Source organism: Festucalex cinctus, chromosome 20, assembly GCF_051991245.1.
Source record: "Festucalex cinctus isolate MCC-2025b chromosome 20, RoL_Fcin_1.0, whole genome shotgun sequence".
In the NCBI taxonomy this organism is placed as follows: Eukaryota; Metazoa; Chordata; class Actinopteri; order Syngnathiformes; family Syngnathidae; genus Festucalex; species Festucalex cinctus.
In genome coordinates, this window is record NC_135430.1 from 11,733,335 (window position 1) to 11,755,808 (window position 22,474).

The following is a 22,474-nucleotide window of genomic DNA, read 5'->3' on the forward strand; positions in this document are numbered from 1 at the left end:
TTTAGCTTATGCGAGCTTGAAGCACACAATGAACTCAAGCAGATGTTATAGGGACTGCAAATTCATCCATCCATTTTCTTGACCGCTTATTCCTCACAAGTGTTGCGGGGCTACTGGAGCCTATCCCAGCTGGCTTTGGGCAGTAGGCGGGGCACACACTTAACTGGTTGCCAGTAAATCCAGGGCACACAGAGACGAACAACCACTCACAAGCACACCTAGGGACAATTTGAAGCACCCAATTAACCTGCCATGTATGTCTTTGGAATGTGGGTGGAGACAGGAGTACCTGGAGAAGACCCACGTGGGCACAGGGAGAACATGCAAACTCCACCCAGGAAGGCCGGAGCCTTGACTTGATCTTGCGTCCTCAGTACTGGGAGGCGAACGTGCTAACCACTCACCGACCGTGCCGCCCAGGGACAGCAAATTCCTCACCAAAAACATCACAGAAGTGATTCGCCTCCGTTCGCCCCTCTTTGAGAAATTCTAGATCATTCTGCTTTCCAAGTACACAGTCCCTCCCAACCCGAGAAAACGAGTGGGTGCTCACTCTATGACGTCATCAGTTGCGGACCCATCCCTGCACCATCTATGCGGATTGAACACAAGCCCACTTTCTCTGAGACCACCATTCTCGCAGGATCGTGATAAAAGTAAGTAGCCTTTATCAGTAAACATTCTGTATAAATTAATTCAAAGCAAAAGAGTCTCAAATGACTTCACTGGCTTACAGTGATATGTAAAAGGTTAGTTGAAACAGCATGGCAGTCGTTGTAGTAAAATAATGAAGTGCTGCTGGATGATGCCTCTGGGTGAGTATTTTTCTCCAGGAGTCAGCACTTGTTCTGCTCAGTCTTTACAAGTCATGTTTTACCGACATTGCCAGGTTGACCGATGTGAAAGTGGAAAAAGTGCCTTGGAAAAAAAAATCTCTGTTGTCACTTGCCACTATATAAATAAAACTGACTTGAGTACAACTCTCCTTCTCTGTCAGCACAGCTGTCAGCCATGAAGAGAAGGCGGGACAAGGACGAAGATGAGCGCTTGTGCTGCTGCGAGTATGTCAACAGACGCGGCGAGCGAAGCCACGTGGGGGCCTGCTGCTGCGACTGCGAGGACTTGGACGAGGCCTGCGACAGGTAACATTTATTGCTTGTGTTTTTTAAAGAAATACATGGGAAGAAGACCTTGGGAAGAAAATCATGTTGAATCACAATAGTAATATTGTAGGGGAAATTAGATGATTTTTCAAAATCGCTCAGCCCGAATTGACACACACAAATTTGCAAGCATAAAATGTAATATGTAGAACATAACTCTACATTATTGATTAGTGCTGTGTGCTAAGAATACTTATAATTGAATGTTGTGCTTAAAAAAAAATACCGTATATTGCTATTTCTCTCTTATTCTCTATTTAGTTGCACCTTTTCTGATATACGTAGTGACAATTTTGTTCCAATTTATTTCATTTAGAATAGACCATCACTCGAAGGTCTGCATATTGTAAACACATTCTACATGATAATTATGACACATTAGCCCATAGGGTAAAATTATGATCTCAAGACCTTCAATAACACAAAGGTCAATCATTATTCATGTTCCTTGGAATTGTAATTATTTGATACTTAGAACTCAGGGACAAATGGGGGCGTTTTTATTACACTTTATTAGCTCCCTATAATGAGCAAGATTGTTGGACGTGATGGGTTGGCAGGTGGCGTGTGACTGTGAGGCGGCCATTTTAGTTCATGGAGTCTTGAATGAATGTTTTAATAGCAGCTTTTACAGTGTAGCTTCTAAGTTTGGTCGCTTGCATGTCAAAGCACCACTGAATATCCCCTTTAATGTGACTTAAAACATACCTAGCTAATAAAAACACATTACTGTTGTTTTTCAGGTTTTTTAATCGAGAGCCTCAAAGTCCTGAGGCCCTGTCCCGCGTTGTTGCCGAGATCAGCGACCGCATCCGCGTACCCTGGCTGCGGGGCGGCGCCCGCAGAGTGGACCTGTCCGTCGTCCCTCCTCTGGTTCTCCTTCCGGCGCTGTTGCACCTCGCCGCGTTCCACTTCCTGCTCGGCGTGGCGGTTCTAATCACTCTGCCGGCCTTGATGCTGTGGTACTACTACTTCACCCACCGCAAAAAAGCCCGAACGCTGTTTTTTCTTAGCCTCGCGCTTTTTTCCTTGGCCTACATGTACTATATATTCGTCGTGGAAGTGGTGCCGCTAGGGTACGTTGGTGGCATTCAGGTGGGCGTGGTTACCGCGGGGTTCCTGCTCACCCTAACGGGCCTGGCCAACACCAAGAGAGGCCCGGGCGTCACAAAGCCGAACCAAGCGTCGGATCCCATTCTCCAAGATGAGGTGGGATGGTCGCAAGAGGCAGAGCCTAGCCGGAAGAACTGGTGTTCGGTGTGCCGGGTGGTGCGGCCCCCCAGGGCGGGACATTGTCGGATATGCGGGGTCTGCGTGCTGCGTCATGACCACCACTGTGTCTGGTTGGTTCCAGCTCTTATCCTTCTTTGCTCACCTTTTCTCATTTAGCTCTTCTGAATTAGCTCATCAACTCACTTGATGTTGTTGCCAGATCGCCAACAGATGGCGCCAAAGCAAACCTTTTATTATTTAGATGCACAAAATCATCATGCAATGGCAACGTTCTTTAGCAACTTTTAGCACCTAAGCAGTCTACCTTCACTAACATCCCCTGAAAATGAGTTGACAACACTGATCACATCTTTGTGTCTTTTGTCTTCCCCAACGTGCGTTTGATGAACCCTACTACTGAACTCCTTTGCATCCCCTTCACACACGGTCGGCTCAGGATCGACAGCTGCGTGGGCCGGAATAACCACCGCAGCTTCCTGTTTACGCTCATCCTCTTCCTGTCGACGTCCTTGTACGGGATCGGTCTGGCGCTGCGGAGTGTGTGCGCAGACCAAAATGTCCTCACCGCCCTGTTCTACTGCCCAGGAGTCTACCAGGAATACAGGTAAAAAGATAATGCCTGACGGAAGTGATGTAAAGTTGTTGCCGTTGAAAAATCATAATTAACCGTGCAGCTAATGTTCAAAGCACGTTTTTATGTGTAAACTTAACACTGTTTCGACCTAAATCTCAATTACTTTAAGTGTAATTCTATTTTCAACCACTAGATGGCAATGCACTTATTTATTTTGATAGTGTAAATTTAAGAAGAAGAATGAAACAGAAGTGTTTCATTAAAATGTGAATTTTATTTATTTTATCATTTGATTTTTAATGTTTGTATAATAGGGATGTAACGATAAGGGCAATATCATGATAAATATCATTTAAAAGCAACACATCTGTTAAAAAAAGTCAGGTTGATTTCTATTTGTGCAGTTGTAGCACCCTCCGTTCGCTAGTTTTTGTAGTGCAATTTAATTTTCATTCGGGATATTTTAGCCCTTCTATGTTTGAAATCTACGCTAATTGTCAGATGAAGGGGAACATATGCTTGTGAAGCAAGTCAATATGTGGAGGAACTCAATGTGTGCTTGCATTAGCATGTAAGCGCCTCAATATTATTAGAGATTGTAGGTGGTTTGTATGCATTGTTATGTACAAAAGCACAATATTGTGCTTTTTTTGGCATGAGCTTTTTTTCTTACAATATTGTGATGTTTTTTAAATATCGCCAACCTCCCCACAATATCGGAATAATTATTGTATCGGGAGCTTCTTATCGTGATAATATCATATTGTGATGTTTGGATATCCCTATTGTATAATGTGAGATAAGTTTGTTAGTTTGGAAAAACAATTGTTTAGTTTTTGTCCAATATTTTTGACTTATCCATTGTGCTTGTTCTCTCTCAATTTATGTGTGTATTATTAAAAAATAAATCTACAACCGTGAGGCAGGCATGCTAACCACAAATCAATTTTCCACAATGTCCCCATTCATGTTACTCACTAACACCTCCTTGTGTGTTTCAGCGCCTCCCTGTGCTTCACGTGCGCCTGGTACTGCACCGTGGTGACGTGCGGCGTCCTGCACCTCTTGCTGACTCAGCTGCTCAACATCAGCTACAACGTGACGGAGCGTGAGGCGCGCGCCGCCGTCAGGGAGAGCTCCGGCCGCCGGGCCTTCTGGGGGCTGGCCGTGGACACCGGCGTCCACTCGCGAGGGCTGTGCGCCAACTGGGCCGAGTTTTTGACTATGTCGGCGGAACGACGGGCAGATGTGTAAGAGCAGCGTCGCTATTCCACTCTTGTCCACTGGAGGACAGCATGGGGCCATGCAAGGATGGCTTCCGCTTGGCCGGTTTTTAGTCCTGTGTGATTGGTGACTACCTATAGAAAGCCGTCAATATCCTTGACATGCAGCTAAGGTCATCAAGATTTACTAGTACGCTCACAAGTAGAGTAACAGTCTTTCTGTTAACAGTTTGTCACTACTAGTGCCAGCCAGGCATATGTCACGCACACATTCTAGACAAAAAAACAAAAACAAACAAAATCCCCAAGTATTTTTGCGTCAACTAGTAAATGTAGTTTAGTGTACATAAGTGTAACACAGTAGAGGAAAAAATTTTATAATATCAAGACAGTTGTTCTACTCGTGAGGACAAAGTACGTACTGCTTAGTACATGGATGTCAAAGTTATGGCAGTTTTCCATAAAGTAGGACAACTACATGTTACAATGGAGGTAAAACTGCGCACTAGTTGATGACTGCATGCTACAAGTACTACCTGACATTATAAAGTAATACTAGTTGACAACTCTCCTCACTAGTGGTCCTAGCAGCACACGGTTGCCAATGGCAAAGTAGAACGCAACATTGAATTAATATAAAAACTTTATTTACTTTCGAAGTACACTTTTATAGAGTGCTACTTTTTTTTTTTTTTCCCCTGTACCTCCTCTATTTCATTTTATATAAATCCACTCACCGCAACCTTCCCTTTCCATTGTGTCGTGCTCATCTATCATATGTCTCCTTAACTTTTTCTTCCAACACTTGAACGTTGTCTTTTGTGTCCCCTCTAGTGCCATCCAGGGAGCGGAGGCGACGAGTCACGCGTGAAAGTCAGCCATTTCAACATCCATCCTGCTTTCGGAGCGGCATCATCACGCCCAGATGACGCCTGATGAGCATTTCTACCGCTGACACAAAAAGCCGCAGGTAGCCAGGCCCAGTATTTTTCAGCAGCGGACAGGTACAAATATACGTTTACTTACCATCGAGACGTTTCTGGGATCAAATATTGGCTCAGGTGTTACCTTCTTTTTTTTTTCGTCCATGTTTTCTATGTGCTTGCTTGGGTTTTCTTCATTTTCCTTTCACGTTCTAAAAACACTTATATAAGGTTCATTGAAGACTTAATGAGGGGTGGTAAAGTATGAGTGGCTCAGTTGTTTAATTCAACCCTCTGACAATTTACATTATAGATGTCAAACTCAAGGCTACACGTCATTTAATATGGACCACTTAAGCAAATGACTTAAGCAAACTTCCTGTGCCATCCTAAATTGATTTGTTTTCATTCTGGCGGAAAATGTTATCCATTTTTAACACATATTCCAAGAATTTCTCTCTAATCTTAACATAAATTAGTTTTTCAGTGTAAATATTTGCATGCCACTGTTTTTCTTGACTTCTGATTTCAAATTCAATTTGATGTTAAAATGAGGTGATTATATATTAATATGGTTTCCCCACATAGTGTCCTGCAATGAAATTGAATCTGACACCCCTGATTCATTATAAAGTAATGTTGATAAAATGCCCAATTGAATTTGGTAAATTCAAATGTATTTAATATTTTTTACAATTTTTTTTAAATGTATTTAGCACATTCAATAATTAATTTATTGTAAATTATAGGATAAAATATATAGAAATTTGAAAATATTTATAAACAGTTTGCTATTATTGAATAAATTATAAACAAATGTGACTTAATCATTCAACTATTTTATATATAATTTCACATAATTTTAAACTCGTATTTCTTATTCATCTGCAAATGTCTGGGTATACAGGTTCAGTGGCAGTTTCTGGCATGTGCATTATATGGGAATGGAGTGTGGAAATGTACTGCAAAAAAATGTATGTGAAATGCTTTTCCAATGTCAATGATTCATAATAGTTGGGGAATTTGCCCCCCCTTGTTGAGTTGCTCTCTTCAGAAGAGATGTAGAGTGACGGACAGAAGAAAGACTTCATGATGATTAGGTGAACAAATCATTTTAATAAATTGATTCTAATGATTCAGCACAGTTGAAAAATCACGACTACACTCACTGCAGAAATGAACATGGTAGTAACAACACAAAACGTAATTCACGCCAAGCACTATTTTATTTAGATGCTATCGCTACATACCTTTTGCCTTATTTTTCAATTATGATCTATGTGTTATTAAAGAAAATAATGTGAAGAATGTTACTATTGACAAAATAGAAAAAAAAAACTGCAGACGTCTTGTTTCTCAATGTTCTGATGTGACTGTTGTAAATCACTAGGACTGACATTGTATGGCTTTAATGGTTATTTCTCAATAAATTCTTGACAATGTGCTGTGTTACTGAGGCATTTGTGACTTCATCCGCCGCCGGGCTTTTCACAGAGGACGTGACCAGAAACTGGGCAGCACCTCAGTTACTTTCCTGCAAAGCCTCTCCCGCCGCTCCACACGCTCCCTTTCCTTACGCTGCAGACGAGGGAGCAGCCTCCAGGCCTGGAAGCATCGCCGTTGCGCTACTCTGAAGTCAGAGAAAACACAAAAAAAAAAAAAAAAAAAAAAAAATACAAGAGCTGTAAGAAATTGAATGGTTCTGGTCATTTGACAACATCTTAATGAGATTTCACGTTCCGTAGGGGGGAGTTTACGTGCAAGGACAGATGGTGGGAATCGAGCGGCCGGCTTTGAGTGCCATTTAGTGGCTTCACCTGGGAATCAGCAACTCGTATTCAATTTGACCCCATTAAGGTTACTGGGACAAATTATTTTGTCTGTTGCTGAATGCATGTTTTCTTGCTTACAAAGAAATGAATAGTGTTTTATGGTTATAGATGCATGTTGTCTACGATGCATATTCAGTGTAGTTAGCGTTTTCATTTTAAGAGTTATAGTAATAAGTTACTAGTTTTAATGTATAGTAATTATATTGAAGGTAATTTTCCCTTATTTTTGTAGCATCTTCTGGAGCCACAGAGCTCTTAGCATGTCTGGATTGCCTAATCAATGAAAGGGGTAAAAAAATAAAAATAAATAAATCAATAACCACTTAATTTTTTTTGTGTTTTTTTCCTGGTTGTGGATTTTGAGCAGATTAGGTTATTTTATTTTTTATTTTATTATTATTATTATTATTATTTTATTAAACCCGATATTAGGTTAATTATTTTTGACCCAACAGATTGGTTTGAAGGTTGGGTTTGTGCAGGCCAAGTTTGCCATTTTTGGGTACTGAAGATGAAGAAAATTTAATGTAACATGAAAATGTTGCACCAGGAAGGGAATCTTGTGTAAAAATTGTGCCAAACATTTCATGTGACTTGCTGAGGTGACATTTTACGAGAAAGTTACTACTACAACTAGAAAATGTTGGTAATAACCATACTGACACCCTGGCAACCAACTTCTTGCTACCTTAAACTCATCAGTATACATAATTTTTGCACTTTGGTCAAATCCTCAACTCACTGCGCTGTGTAAAAATTTTGACCCAGCTGATTTAAGAGTATATTACCATAATCCTCACCACCAACAAACAATAAAAATGAGAGATTGTTCATTTCTTTGTTAGTGAGCAAGCTTACAAATTCAGCAGGCGATCAAATAATTAATTCTCCCGCTGTATGGCCCACACACCACTCTTTATGACTGCTAGTTTGTATTATGCAAATGCATTTCATCAAAATACATTGTTATGATGGCACACGGCCAACAGCAAAACATTACGCATGCTTACCAACCTAATTGACCGCATAGAAGCTGAAATCAGCGGCGAATAAATGGGTTTTTAAGCCAAACTCTCATTTATCATCATCTGGCGTAAACACTTAGTTCTTTTCTGACTGACTACAAACTTTGCAGAGTTCCAGGTGAAAGCGCCGTTCCAGACCTGTTGTCATGCTCCTCGGCCATCTGCTGATGTTCCAGTGCCAGCCTCTTCTCCTGGATCACGTGGTCCAGCAGAGCCCGTAGGAACTTCCTCAGAGTGTGGGCGCGACAGAAGATATCCGCCTGCGCCTCCTGAACTAACCGCAGGTCTTCCAGCTACCATGGAGGTAGGAAAATTAGAACATTTATAATCTATAATCTAATCACATTCATTAGATTTTCTCTTACATACAGTACATAAGGCTAATATATTTTTTATCCTCTGCAAAGACCAACTAATAGCACGGATCGTGTTAATGTCTCTCAATAATTAGGAAACACAAATACCAATATGCCACACTTGTTTTCTATAAATATCTTGCATTGTTTCTATTTTCAAATAATCACTTCTACAACATTCCTAGAAAGTCACAATGTCCCATCCATGGTGAGCTATTTTTGGAACAGGCCTGCATACTACTCATGTGGTCTTAGAGGGCTTGCACCAGGTGACCCTTGATCTAGGACAAATTTAGATAATGGCGTTGTAGCATTCTGACCCAAAAACCATACACGAAAAAATAAATTATTTGTTGTAAAGTTAAACACATACTGAAGAAAAGTACGGAGCCCCTAAAGTGACATGGGAGAAAAAAAAAAAAATGTTTCTCGTCCGGACAAGAAAAGTTTCTCGTCCGGACAAGAAACATCACCTGCGAGCGGGAACTCGGAGAGCTAGCTTGTGGCGGTGGACGGTAGACCACTGTTCAACTTGCTTTCAATTCGTTTTAAATGTCTCTCAGACACAACATAATGGTGCCGACTTGCAAGTAACGCAGCAATGTCCTTATAATAAAGTCCCAGGTGAAAATAGAACCTGACTAGGTCCTGTGCTATCATTTTCACACATGAACACAAACTGAAATGTAGTTAGTATAAGGTCTCCCACGCGAGTATGCTGGTTTCTCGTCCGGACGAGAGAGTTTCTCGTCTGAACAAGAAACTTTCTCGTCCGAACAAGAACGTTTCTCGTCCGGACGAGAAACATTTAATTTTTTATTTTTTTCTCCCATGTCACTTTAGGCTTTAGGGGCTCCGTAGAAAAGTATTGTAAAACAGTAAAAAAAAAATAAAAAAAAAATCTACTCACTTTTACTGTTGTAAACATTTAAGAGACAAAGAACAAAAAAAGTTATTTTATTCATTATATATATATTTATTCAATTAGGCCAATTAATCTGTTGTTGGAATGTTATTGTAACAAATATGGGAATTGACATCGGCCTTAAAAAAATTCCATATCAGTCCGAATTATAACTATTGAATTGCATCAAAAAGTGTGACAAAACTGGTTTAATTCTTTTAATAATAATATAATCCTAAGCTCAATAAAGTTTGGAAAACACTGACTTAAACTACATACTCAAAATGGCTGTTGAAGGTATTAGGGCTCACTCGACTGTGTACATAATGTGTAAGTGCCCCTATCTGACTTCACTTTATTACCAATCCTCAGCGTCTAATGCTGAACTTGTATTTACCAGAAAGTCCAAGCAGACCTTATTTTCTCACATAGGGAACATAATATGAAGTGCAGGCAGCGAGGAGATTAGTCACTGCCAGAGGATGGACCACTGCAATCCTGATTGACTGTGTGTGTGTTTGTGTTTGTGTGTGTATACGCACTCTCTTCCAGTAGTTTAAGCTCCTCTGGAGTAGAAGTGTCTGGTGCAGTTGGTCAGCGCGAGCTTCCTTCTCAGACTGAACCTCTCTCATCGCCTGGCGCCATCGCAGAAGGCATTGCCTCAGGAGGGAGTCCGAGTAATGACTGTCGGCCAGCTGGCGGGCGGTTAACGGAGGCAGACAAAAACAATGGAAGGGTATGAAATATTGCCATCTTGTGAGACTTCTGGAGGAAAGGCATGTATGGTGAACAAAAATATAAATGAAACACTTTTTTTTTTTTTTGATACAGGAGCTTAACTCAAATATGTAACACACAAAAGGCATATTTCTTTCAAATATTGTTCACAAAATCTGTTAATGAGCACTTCTTCTTTGCCGAGATAATCCATCCACTTCACAGGTATGGCATACCAAAATGATTCGCCACCATTATTACAGCACAAGTGCCATAGGCTGCTCACAATAAAAGGCCACTCTAAAATACATTTTTACAGTATATATATTTTTTCTTAAAAATATATATTTAATATTGGGATGATGATGATAGGGGTAAAGAAAATGAGTGTATGTGATTATTACAAACTAGAATTATTAAAAAAAAAACATTTTTACAGTGTATATATTTTTTTTTCTTAAAAATATATATTTAATATTGGGATGATGATGATAGGGGTAAAGAAAATGAGTGTATGTGATTATTACAAACTAGAATTATAAAAAAAAAAAAAAAAAAAGTTGTTGATTATTAATACATTAATAGAATAATAATGTATTAACAAAAATAATTATATCCTGTATAAAAAAATTACAAAAAATGTCTAAAACGGCTTTCTGATTTCTCACCATTATCGATTTATCACTTGTAGTCAGAGGGGATACTCAGCCTGAATAATAATGACACACGTATGCATAATTAAGGATCATAAAATAAGATTTCCCAACAAGTAATTTCAAGTTCAAAATTTGATTAACATTATAATCGCGCAGAAACAGACGACTAAACGGGTTTTTTAGTCACGAGATAAGATTATCTCCAATAGAGCCCCCAAACATGCAGTCTACGTTTGAAGAACACATGCGTCACTTGTTTGCCTTTCAGCTAACACGCACACATAAACGGGTGCTGCATTTGAATTTCATGTCCAACGAGATGAGGATTTTATTATTCAAATGAATGTTGTGTCTAATTGGAAGTTGGAGGTCAGAAATCTTCTGATGTGCCGTATAAAATGAGAGCCTCAAATTTAAAGTAGCAAGGGGTGAGTGGACTGCCAATCACAATAAATAAAGTCAGTTACCTCTTCGTTGGCGTGCTTGAGCTCCATTAGGCGTTTCCATGGCGCCAGGCCTCGGCGGCGTAGCACTTTTCTGTCGTAGTGGTGACGGGCCCGTTCCAGGAGTTGCTGCTGTAGTTTCATTTTCTTCAGTTTCTCTTCTTTTTTCTACACAGCAAGGCAGTAGGGAGGCAGCAGAATGATATTTTGGGCTGGAAGTACGTGGAATGAGATGGTAGGCCCCTTAAGGGTGCCTGAAGGTGCCAAAATGAAATAAGTGAAGTTTCCAACTGAGCGAATCCTGCCATGGTAGAAAACGAAGAAGAACCGAATAATTCTCATGTGGGCTCACCCCATGTGGCAAGTTTTGTAAGAAAAAACATTTGTAGGCCATAAATGTAAAATAATTAAATTCAAACCTTGTTGTAAACTCAAAACTGTACACCAGGACCACCTGTAATTAGTTGTTTTAGTAGATATAAAAAGTCTACACAACCCTGTTCCAATGCAGGCTTTTATGATGTAAAAAATGAGATCAAGAAATCAATTTCAAAACTTTTTGTTAACATGACCGACATCCTGCACAAATTAGATGTAGTGCCCCCACCCCCCCCCCCCCCCCCCCAAAAAAAAAAAACAGAGCATCTCACCATCCGGACCAGCCTTCTCTCCTGCTGCTTCTGGGCTATCTCTGCTTCCTCCTCCCTCAGCTTCTGCTCCTCAGCAGCCTTCATCTCCGCCTGAATGAAACAAGCCCGCATAATAAGAAGATCAATTAAACAGCCCAATGTTCGACTCTTAAAGTCTACTCTCACCTTTTTTTCTTCTTCCTTCACCCTCTTGAGTTCCTCGGCTTGCTTCTTCCTCTCGGCACGAATGCGGGCTCGCTGCTCCATGGCTGAGAACACAGATATGTATTTACATGATAATCAAGGTTATTAACGTTAATGAAATAGTTAAAATTAAAATTGAAAAACATTTTCATTAACGAAGTAAAATAACGAAAATGCTTTAAAAAATTGAAAACTAACAAACCACATCTTCTGCTCATCAACTAATTAAAACTAACTATAATTGTAACAAAAATGTCCTTTGTCATCCTGGGTTCATGAAAAACCATCTTTATCTTGCCCTCAACAAATACTCCATGTATTAAAAAAAAACTATATAACACTAATCAAAAATGAACTCAAGTAAAGCATTTCCGGATAATTAAAAAAACAACAAACCTGCTCTAAAAACAATTAAACTTAACGGAATTTATAAAAATAAAAGTCAAAATAAAAACTAACTATAATGAAAAATCCCAAATAATTCAAACCCTAATGATAATGCATCCCATTGAGACATGTCTGTAGAATGTGACTGCCATGCAATTTTCTGAGCCACAAGTGCTGACCTGAGATGATTGGGCATGTCTGTGGCTTGAGTTTTTGCCCCGGGGGTGCATGAGGGCCGTCGGGTTCTTCTGCTTCCGCCGGCACTCTGCAACAGCAGTGAGCTTATTGAAGACGTGACGTGATTACCTTGCTTCTTTTCAAGCCGGAGATGTTCTGAAAGGTCTGCACAGTTGAGAATCGATCTTAAGCAGCAGGAATTTGGCCCCATGTGATTAAGACTCTGTTTTCTGTCACGACTTAACTGTTGGGTGGACTGAAAATCCAATTTCCTACTCAACCGTGCGCAGGTCTCGCACACCTTTGTGTGAACCCACATCAATTATGCAATTTTGCTTCTGGTCATAAGTCTTCCCTAGGCAAAGTGGCAACCTGGATGGTAATACATCACTTGTCGCAACATGGTCGCCCTAAGGATTGAAGCGCCGCCGTTAAAAAATCCTACCTTGGCTGTGGCATCTCTCTGGAGGCAGCAGTCTTCTGCGCCTCCAGCTTGCAGGCGGACATGACCTTCTCCCGCTTGAGCTGTGCGATCTCCTCCTCTTGCTCCTTGAGCTGCCTCCTCTGCTGCACAATGATCTTCTTCTGGGCGGCATGGCGGTTTTCAAAGCGGCTCCCGTGCGAGGGTTTCGTCTTTTGGCCAGTTTTGTCTCCGTCATTTTCGGCCTTGTCTGTGTCCTTGTCGCCGGGCTGGGCCTCCGCGGTGGCTTCCTTACTGAATTGGACCCGAGTTCCTTTACGATGGCGCTTCTTGAGGGGCTTCTGGGGATCATCAAGCAGGTCACGACAAAGATGTGTACACAAAAATAAAACTCCCTTTTTCTGTTTGCTGAAAGCGGAAGTCAACCTCCCCCAATTTTTTTTTTTACAATAATGTTCTATGCAGCCCCACTAGTCTATTGTATTCTGGTTAATATTGCGTTAGTGGAATATGAATTAAGCAGCAAAATCCAGCTGTTTTTATTCATCTCGCGGGCAGACATTTTGTCACTTGCTGGCAAAATGAAGATGACTGAAGATGACGTCAATGTTGCTCAAATTTCAGGTAACAACCAATCACAGCGCTGCTTCAGAAAACAGGTGAGCTGTGATTGGTCGTTGCCTGAGCAACTTTGATGTCATCTTCAGTCGACCGCAAGTGGCAAAATGGCCACCCGCTGAGATGGAACAAAAACGGCTGGATTTTGCTTCATAACTCATCATGCACAATTGTAATATTAATCAGAATGTCATGTGAAGACTAGTGAGGTCACATATAACATTTGTCAAGAAATGTTTACGGTTGACTTCCACATTAAGAAGGCTTTGAACCCTTTTAAGATTAGGATTTGGCAGTGTATCCCAACTTTTATTGGGTTCTAACTCATCCAAATTCTCTTGGCATGCTGAAACATTCACAAGTTTCATTCACTAGAACTGCGCTGAACTACAACTATCACCATTGTACACTCTCACTCCTCCATTACTTTATCGGCCCTCCGTACCCAAAGCCCCTCCAGCTCACAGTCCGCACAGATAACCGGCACAAACCTGATTATGAGCGCGACCTCCACACTGACCTCTACACCGTCTAACTTCATCTCCCGCTCGCCGCTTCCTTATGTCCCCCGAGCTCTGTTCGTCTGTCCTTCGCACCTTCATATATACCGGGGCCATATTTCCATCTGCTCCGTACACCATCCCGCCCTCAATATACACACCTCACCTCATAAGCCGCTTTCAGAGTTGAAGAAAATTGTGCGGTTGACGCATTTTGGGTCATCTGGGGCAAGGTTAGATAGAAGGCGCATGCTGCTTACATAGTCGTTTATATTGACAAAAGTGTTTGGACAAAATGCCCATTACAGTTACTGTATTTTGAGTGGTTCGTATACCTTTACCGTGCTGTCAGGTGGGTCACTTGTCAGCATGTCCGGGGGTTTGAACTGGCCCGACGTGGCTGCGTTGATCAGGGCGATCATCTTGCGCCGGGTCTCCTGCTGTTGGGCCAGCAGCTCGCGTTTGTTGCGCTCCTGCCGGGTCCACAGATGCCACTCGTGCAGGCATCGCCGTTGCAAGCGCCTTCGGTAGCTATCCTCGGCCATCTTGTGTTGTCTGGAGGAAGGTGATACGAAAAGTGTTGGGACAATTAAAGGAACTATTGAGTTGGTGTTCCCAATTCTTTGTCTAACGAATGTTACTTAAATATACTTCAGCTTCAATATACAGCTCAAAAATGGCAACCATCTTCAGCTCTTTGTTTGGTACAAAAAAAAAAACCCCTAAACAAAACAAAAATTGGTTTGGTACAAAACAACCCAGAAAGTTGGGTCGAAATGACCCAAGCAGTCACTCCCTTTTTGCATTTTTTTTTTTTTTTTTTTTTGTGTGTGTTGGCCAAACTAATTATTTGATCCCAATGAGCCTGCCAGAAAATGTTTTTTTGGTGCAAAACAACTCAGAAAGTTGGGTCAAATTGACTCAAGCAGCGGGTGGGGCCCCCTTTTGACCAAATTGGGTTATTTTTGACCCAACTGTTTTCAGAATGTATTAATTGCTTACGTACTTCCTTGACACCAATTACTACTGGATTTCTACATAGACTCTGGTAACATCTGTGATCTTAAGAAAGAGCAGAAAAATGTCAATTGGTTCCACAATTTCTTTGCCTGTTTTCAGTACGGAGCTCCTCCTCAGTCATCGACACCTCCCGCTGATTCCTTCCCGCCCACATGACGGCGCGCCACGCTCGCCAGGCGCTGAGCTGCCTCCTCCAGTCACACAGTGCCTTGGCCTTACCCACACGCAGCCTCTGCTCCATCACCACCGAGTACCAACGTGAGAAATGTCTCTGCAGACGCTGCCATGACATGCCAACAGTAAATATATACAGAAAGCCCTACGCCCCCACGAAGGCATCGCCGGTCACTAACCTTCAGGTTATGCAGGTGAACAAAGATTTCAAGTTTCTTTTCTTGGTGCCGTTTCACATTTTCCTCTGGCGGCTGCTGCTGCTGCTTCGTGGGAGATGAAGGAGCTAGCTGGAAGCTTTTGGCCGACCATTGACCTTCCAGTCGTTCCCTGTGAAAGCGACATAGTGAGCGTCAAAATGCAAAGGCCGGTTGATTGAATGCTAACATGCTAGCAGTTGGTATGCTAACGTCTAGCAATATAGCAACCTGAGTAGGGAATTTGCAAAAGCCAGTTTGACATCTTTCCCAATAGTTGGGTTCTATTTGAAATGAGAGTTCATAAAATGTTAATATACATATGGTAATACAAGCTTTGCCTGTACATCATACAAAGAGTTGCTGAGATTGGCAACATGGTGACATTTTTAATGACTTTTTATTTGTGTCATTTTGTTGTAATGCTTGTTGACACAAGGGAGCTTATGGACATAATTAATTCAGCAATAGCGTGTAATTCGCATTCATTCCGTCATGGAGTGGCTCCTTGACTTAATACACGGCTGTGCGTCATCTGCTTTTAATAAATTCCTTCAGGTTTCTGCCAGTTCAGGGCTATTCTCACAAATCATCAAAGCTCAATTCAAACCTATTTTAACAATGTCGCACTCTATGATTGTCAATATGGGTGAGGTCAATATTGTACTTGATTTCTTTTTACTTTAGTAATTTTATTTAGTTTACTTTGATTTGACTTATTTGACTTCAATTTGACTTTTAGATTTAATCCATGCATTCATTCATTTTTACAGCCAATACTGCATACCTATGTCTGAGGCGCTGTTCCAGTCCTTTCCTTTCCTCCCTCTGCCGCCGCATCCTTACAATCTCCTGCTGCACCATCTCCTGCTGCCTCTTCCTGGCCTCTTGCCTCTTCCTCTCCTCCTGCTCCTGCTCCCGCCTCTTTTTGGCCTCCTCCTCGCTGACGGCTCTGCTCTCACGCACCTTTTTTCGGGAACACGTGATGTAATTTATTAAACCAGAAGGCATTTCACTATGAATGCAACTATCAAATATTTTGTGGAAATAATTTACCAATTATCCCATAGATTAATAAAATAATTGGATACAAATGTAATGATACCAAATGCAATAATTTGCATATTATTTTTGTTTACTTGTGGTCCCCTTCAAATTATACTGTAGTATCTGTGACTTTAAGTGTGTATGGATTTAAAATGCAGGCCCTGGTGAGTGACATGGGCGTCCGTGTGGAAAAATAATCTCTGGTGAGGCACATTTTTTATGATCAGCTTCATTTGGCATTTACCTGCTGGTGGCGCATCTCCATGGTGACGACAGGGTCCGTGAAGGTCCTGCTGGTTCCGCCACCGTCCGCTGCCAACTTCTCCTTCATCCCTCTGTCCAACACTTCCTGTTTCTTCAGGTCTTGCAGGAAGTTGTCGACGGCATGGTGCTCCTCCTCCTTGGCCAGATGGTCGTACAGATCTGAATCGGCCAAAAGCGTGCTTTTTGTTTGTTTGTTTCTTTTATTCCACCACAGAAGGCACCAATAGCTCTGGGGTGAGTACTTTTACTTTACTTTATTTTACTTTTATCATACACTAATCTCAGTGAAAAATGTGAATGAGTATTTTACCATCAAAATTGTCGTACTTGATGCCAGGGGGCGGCGGTGTGGCCGGGCTCCCCTTATCACATGTCAGGCTATGTGTCTCCAGCTCGGGCTTCCACGTGTTGTCCAGCCAGTCTCCCAACAGTGCCTGAGCTGCGACACCCCAGTGCATCATAAGCACAGCCCTCATCACTTTTTTTTTTTTTTTTTAAAACCCTACCTTCGGTGTAGGCATCATCGTGATCCTTCAGATGCTCCCAGCTCCGCAGGGCCACGGCCAGGCTTTTGCTTCCCGTCTGAGCTCTCCTGGGGAAGAAGACCTCGGACAGGGCGAACTCAGAGGCCTTCTCCACTTGCTGGCAAAAGTGGAAAGTGAGTGAACTGAATAAAGTTGGGAAAGTGGCCATGTGCAAGCCACGCTGATGTAAACAGTTTAAATGCTTATGGACGTGTAATTTAGTGTAGCCCAATAGCCATCCCTCTTCGGTGCACTGCTTGTTGCAGCACTATACAGATGCTGAGCCGTAACATATAATCGAGCTGCCTACCTTCCTCCAGTGATCGATGTCCTCTTTGCTTGCATGCTTCTGAGATGGAAGCAAAAAACAAATCCAGCGTAAGCATGTTGAACTTTTTTTTTTTTAATTATTAGAATTTATAAGTAAACTATATTCGCACTTGACAAAGGCTGTGCCCGACCACGAATTGCAAATTAATTTTCACAAATAATTAACACTCCCCCAGTATCAGCCAAACTTTCAATCAACTAGTCCACATTTCATCGAACTTGTTGGTAGGTTTTACAATCTTTGGTTTAGGACCCAAAATGAGTTACTGGTCCATTTACATCGGGTCGCCAACTGTCAAAGTTTGAAAAGCTGTCAACTATGGGTCTAATTTAGGGCTTGAGCTGAAAAAGTTTGCCTGCTTAACCTGTTGCGAAAAAGATCACGAACACCTCGGGCCAATGTCGACGGATTAATTCCATAGAAGGCTTAGCCAGTCGCTTTAAATCAGATTAGCTGGAAAAAAAAAAATCATAAATGTCCAAATGTCACATTAATTCAATTTAATAATCCTTTAGGGTTTCTTTTATAGATTATAAAATGTGCTGAGGAGGATTTATGATAAAGAATGGTTTTCATATGAGATTTGGTGAGTATGGAGGACACATACCTTGGATGCTGATGGTTTTGTTGTGCCATTTTTGCCAATGCTCCTCCTACACCTGAATAAGCGAGGCTCGGGGCCCGGCAATGCGGCCATCTATTAGTAAGACACAATAATATATGACATATGGCAGTATTGACTTTGAAGTACCATTAATAATGTCAAGAAAAGTCACGTTCTGTTATTTAAAAAAAAAAAAAAAAAAGTCAAAACAAAGTATCAAATGCATTAACAAAGGATTCTGGGTAATGTAGTCCTTTGCCATGTTTTGTTACGGCAGACATGTATGCTTAGACTCGGTTTTCCACAATGCACTTGGGCGTTTAGGCGTCCTTGTGGTAACCGTGGCAACTCCCTTAAGACTCGCGAAATGTAGAAGATATATTAAAACGAAATAAACCTAGAAGTAGTTCTAAACCAAATGTTGCAGCGTTAGAGTCACGTGAGAGTTAAGAAAACAATAGTGGCGGGTATTTATTTGATATGTTTACGCGACTTGTTGAAGTCGCTTGGTGATGCCGTCACAACTCAGCGCCATGTACTACAGGGCGCTGTAGTTTCCTGACAAAACGGTACTAAAAGGCTGTTTACTGTGAAGCTGAATTCCGATTTTTTTTTTTTATACCACATGCGAGACGTATTTGATTTTTTTTCCCATTCAGTGTGAACAGTACAATTCCGATTTTTTATTTTTTTTTTCAAATCCGACCAGGGCGTCTTTTATATATACCGTACAGAAGACACAGGGCTACTTACTAGCTAAGTTGCTAATTCACGTGTTTCGCGAAACCTTAGCCTCGTGTCTGTTAGCAGGATGAAGCTAGAGTTGTATCGGGTTATCCAAGGAGGAAGCCGCCTGGGTGTACTGAAGGGGCTCGGCAAGACTGGGCAGCACTCCCTGGAGGTACCGGGCTGTCTGCTGTACACACACTGCGGTACAGTCCCTCACCTAACCCAGGACACGCTCCACACCATGGACAAGCTTCCCTCTGTCACTCAAGTCTCACTGGACCATTTGTAAGCCATGTACGTACATTCATTACACACATATTGATCTTTTAATAAAATATTTTTCATTTTCTTCCAGAGCAGAACACCAAGAGGTGTTGGAGGACTTCAAGGACGGATTTGAGAAGTTTTCTGGTACTTTAAGAGACACATAATTTGGAAAAAGAATATTTTAATGGCTCACAAACAAATAAATGTGACTAATTGCTACTAACTATTTGTGTGCAGGTGTGAGTTGGAGATAATATTTGTTCGATTCCAAAGCCCTGTCTAAATGGGATAATACAATAATTGGTGTCAATGAAGTCCTGAGTCATGTCGATTGAGAGACAAGTTTTGTATGCTGTGGAAGAGATAATGTTCACAATTTAAATGTTAAATTATCTGTTAATGTAAGTACAGTTACCGTTTAATTATGTCATATATATATATATATATATATATATATATATATATATATATATATATATATATATATATATATATATATATACATACATACATACATACCGGTAAATAGAAATGACCTGCAGTCATGACCTCATTCAACATTGCTTTATGAACGTAAATGCGCTTGTGAAGTTGTGAGCTTTTGCCTCCTCAGGGTACTGAAGTGGAATTGTTACAGTATCATATGTTATAAGGACAGCAAGGGATTATTATTGTTTTCTGTGACAAATTATGCAATAATTTACCCAACAATTTGTATTTATGAGGCAGTTTCCCCCCTAACCCTTTGTCGTCTGCAGGTCTTCATGACACAGTTTTGTTTTGCTCGCTGCATGACCCCGCAACCCTGAACCCGACCGGTTACACAACCAACAAGGTTAGACTGTCTTTTTTTCTCTCGCTTTTTTTCATTTATTACTGAGTTCATTTGTCTGGTTCAGCTTCTGATGGCTCCTTCCATATTTTGGAACAAATCAAGTTTGTAATAGTTAAAAGCAGAGTCAAGCTGCAGAACAGTTTTTGTCATATTAGGGCTGCAACTAATTAGAAAAATTAAAGTTAAAAATGACCGGTCTCTAAGCGATTAATTGATTATCAAAATAGTTGCCAATTTGATAATTGAGCAGGTGTCGATTGCATAACTGGCAGTCTGTATTTTTTATCAATTGAAAAAAATAATTAAGATTACAACTTTAGAAATATGTATTTGTTATTGTGTTTTTTTTCATTGTTTTATTATATTACTAAAATATTTTGCAATATATATTCTCTGTCTTAAATGAATTTTGATCAAAATGTGTTTTTAATCGTGTTACTTTTTAAAATTATGTTTGTAACATTTTTATTTATTGAATAAGTTAATTTACTGCATTTTTATTTTATATAATATATATATATATATATATATATATATATATGGCTTTTTTTTTTTTTTTACTTGGTCTGAGGAAATATTCAAATATTTTGAGATAAGATATTTGGCTGAAAATGCCATAATCAGCAATATTAAAACAATAAAAGGCAATATTTCAGTTGATTAGTAATGAATCCAGAATGTATGGCATTTTGCTTATTTAATTGCATTACAAAAAACAATGGACTTTACCACAATATTAAAATTTTCTGAGACAGTCCTATATATATATATATATATATATATATATATATATATATATATATATTTAGATTTTATTTCTCCATTGAAAGCAATGGTAAATGGCATTACTGGTAATTTGTTTTAAAAAAAATACCACCCAATAACTTGATAGTGTTTTTTTTCCTTGTCCTTTAAAAAAAACATAGCAGCAGAATTTAAAGAATTAAACTGTTTTTACATCATGATAATTCAATGGACATTGTGCTCCTCTTTCCTGATGTGTGCTCCTTGGCCACTAGGGGGTAGTACACATTGACTCAGACATCCCTCCCGTAAACAGTGAGCCATTTCCTGTATGTTTGCTTTTGTCTGGCATCTAGACGGTGTCCGTGTGGGGAAGCGGCGGGCGCATCGAGCTGACAGCAGCCAAGTTCATGGCCCTGCAGAAGCTGGTGCGGCCCGACTGCTACGTGAGCATGGCCGACGGCGAGACCTGGCAGGACAACACCTCCCGCAAGAGGGTCCGCAAGTCAGTAGAGCGGACCCTGGCCCACTTGGACGAGTGTCTGCTGGTGCACCAGGTGTCACAGGTGTGGTGCTGTTTTAATTTTGTAAGCATTTGTCCCATAGGAAATAATGCAACGTGAATTGATAATTCTATTGGAAAAGCTTTAGTAACTGCCCTGGAAATGGGCTAAGTACGATTCATTTGTAACTGTCAAATATTTTTAACAATTCAAAAAAAAAAAAAAGTGATCGTAGCATATTGCATACATTATTCACTCTCTAGAGGTGCGCGATGAACTATTATAAGACTGATGACATCATTCATAAAATCTTACTTAGAATTTATTTGACACTTTTTCTTTCCCCTATCATTATTGTTGTTATGATGATAAAACATCCATTCATTCATGCTGTATACATCCGTAATGGTCCTTATTATGATAATATGATGATCTTTTTACTATTATCTTTATTATTACTACTGTCATTATATTGTTTTGACTTCATTGATTTGGGGAAGCATTTGCTTGTGCTTCGCCATTATCCTCATTACTGTGATGGACTATGATTATCTATTTACTTAGAATGGAGGAAAAGTGGAAATAGCGAGAAAACACACTTGTCATAATTATCAAACTCTTTGCTTGGCTGCTGATGTTTGTTTATATATTCGGTTTTATTCTTTCTTTGTCCATATCCTATGTTGTAATGTTGCGTCTTTCTTTTCTTGTGCTGTGTCTTTGTGCTTGTTTAACACTGCGAGGTGAAAATCTTATAGTGTGAGCTGGTGAGGGTGGGCCATTTGCCCCCTCTTAGCCCCTATTTCCACCCTGGCTGGCCCTATTACATGCTCTGCTCTATTTAACAACAGTACACACCATCTTAGAAAAGACAAAACGGACATGAACAAAACAAGACAGCAAAGTCACATTTACTCAAACATACACACAGTATCTCATCATTCAAACCCTAGTGAGCAGAGGTTTGTGAGCATAAAGTTCTGATATTATGAGATAATGTTATTTTATGACAAAATTGTAACAACGTGAACCAAAACTCTTTAATTTCTATAAGAACAAAGATGAAATATTACAAATTACGAGCATGAAAGTGTATTTTGAGAAAAATGCCATTTCATAAAAACAAATGTGTAATAATACAAGAAAAAAATATAACTGAGAATTAAAATTAAATAATTGAATAATAAAAAAAAAACCATATCAACATAAAAATGAAATAAAAAAAATATTTTTAAAGGATAAAGATGTTAGGA

The 22,474-nt window shown here is 40.2% G+C and overlaps 3 protein-coding genes across 9 annotated transcripts in view; 2 read left to right on the plus strand and 1 right to left on the minus strand.

The window, feature by feature from the left end:
• zdhhc23b (zDHHC palmitoyltransferase 23b) lies at window positions 1-6,558 on the plus strand. Of its 2 annotated transcripts, none has more exons than XM_077508285.1 (6): window positions 1-656; window positions 998-1,142; window positions 1,907-2,506; window positions 2,833-3,000; window positions 3,972-4,220; window positions 5,028-6,558. In XM_077508285.1, exons 1-6 carry the CDS (start codon window positions 557-559, stop codon window positions 5,062-5,064), a joined length of 1,299 nt encoding a protein of 432 aa, XP_077364411.1. In that variant the 5' UTR covers window positions 1-556; the 3' UTR covers window positions 5,065-6,558. The 2 variants fall into 2 exon arrangements, with proteins under 2 accessions (XP_077364411.1, XP_077364412.1); XM_077508286.1 differs by having other exon boundaries at window positions 1,003-1,142.
• On the minus strand, window positions 6,229-18,339 carry ccdc191 (coiled-coil domain containing 191). 5 transcript variants are annotated; one of them, XM_077508271.1, is made up of 17 exons: window positions 18,147-18,339; window positions 17,519-17,554; window positions 17,191-17,326; window positions 16,995-17,123; window positions 16,665-16,843; window positions 16,161-16,339; window positions 15,359-15,506; window positions 15,095-15,285; window positions 14,321-14,540; window positions 12,892-13,208; window positions 12,449-12,534; window positions 11,865-11,947; window positions 11,700-11,789; window positions 11,074-11,217; window positions 9,776-9,928; window positions 8,112-8,266; window positions 6,229-6,746 (listed from the first exon to the last, which is right to left on the minus strand). In XM_077508271.1, the coding sequence occupies exons 1-17, from the start codon at window positions 18,234-18,236 to the stop codon at window positions 6,605-6,607; spliced, it is 2,478 nt and encodes an 825-aa protein (XP_077364397.1). In that variant the 5' UTR covers window positions 18,237-18,339; the 3' UTR covers window positions 6,229-6,604. The 5 variants fall into 5 exon arrangements, with proteins under 5 accessions (XP_077364397.1, XP_077364399.1, XP_077364398.1 ...); XM_077508273.1 differs by having other exon boundaries at window positions 12,892-13,205; window positions 14,327-14,540; window positions 17,519-17,557; XM_077508272.1 differs by having other exon boundaries at window positions 14,327-14,540; window positions 17,519-17,557.
• Window positions 6,694-22,474, plus strand: part of qtrt2 (queuine tRNA-ribosyltransferase accessory subunit 2) — a 25,028-nt gene continuing 9,247 nt past the window's right edge. The window contains exons 1-8 of one of the 2 annotated variants that reach the window (XM_077508288.1): window positions 6,694-8,277; window positions 9,786-9,969; window positions 15,105-16,918; window positions 17,202-17,342; window positions 18,951-19,157; window positions 19,228-19,283; window positions 19,898-19,974; window positions 21,075-21,284. In XM_077508288.1, coding sequence (XP_077364414.1) covers window positions 18,955-19,157; window positions 19,228-19,283; window positions 19,898-19,974; window positions 21,075-21,284 — 546 coding nt within the window. In that variant the 5' untranslated portion in view covers window positions 6,694-8,277; window positions 9,786-9,969; window positions 15,105-16,918; window positions 17,202-17,342; window positions 18,951-18,954. Of the gene's footprint in view, window positions 8,278-9,785; window positions 9,970-15,104; window positions 16,919-17,201; window positions 17,343-17,983; window positions 19,158-19,227; window positions 19,284-19,897; window positions 19,975-21,074; window positions 21,285-22,474 lie in introns of those variants that run through there. The other variant, XM_077508287.1, reaches the window with a different exon arrangement.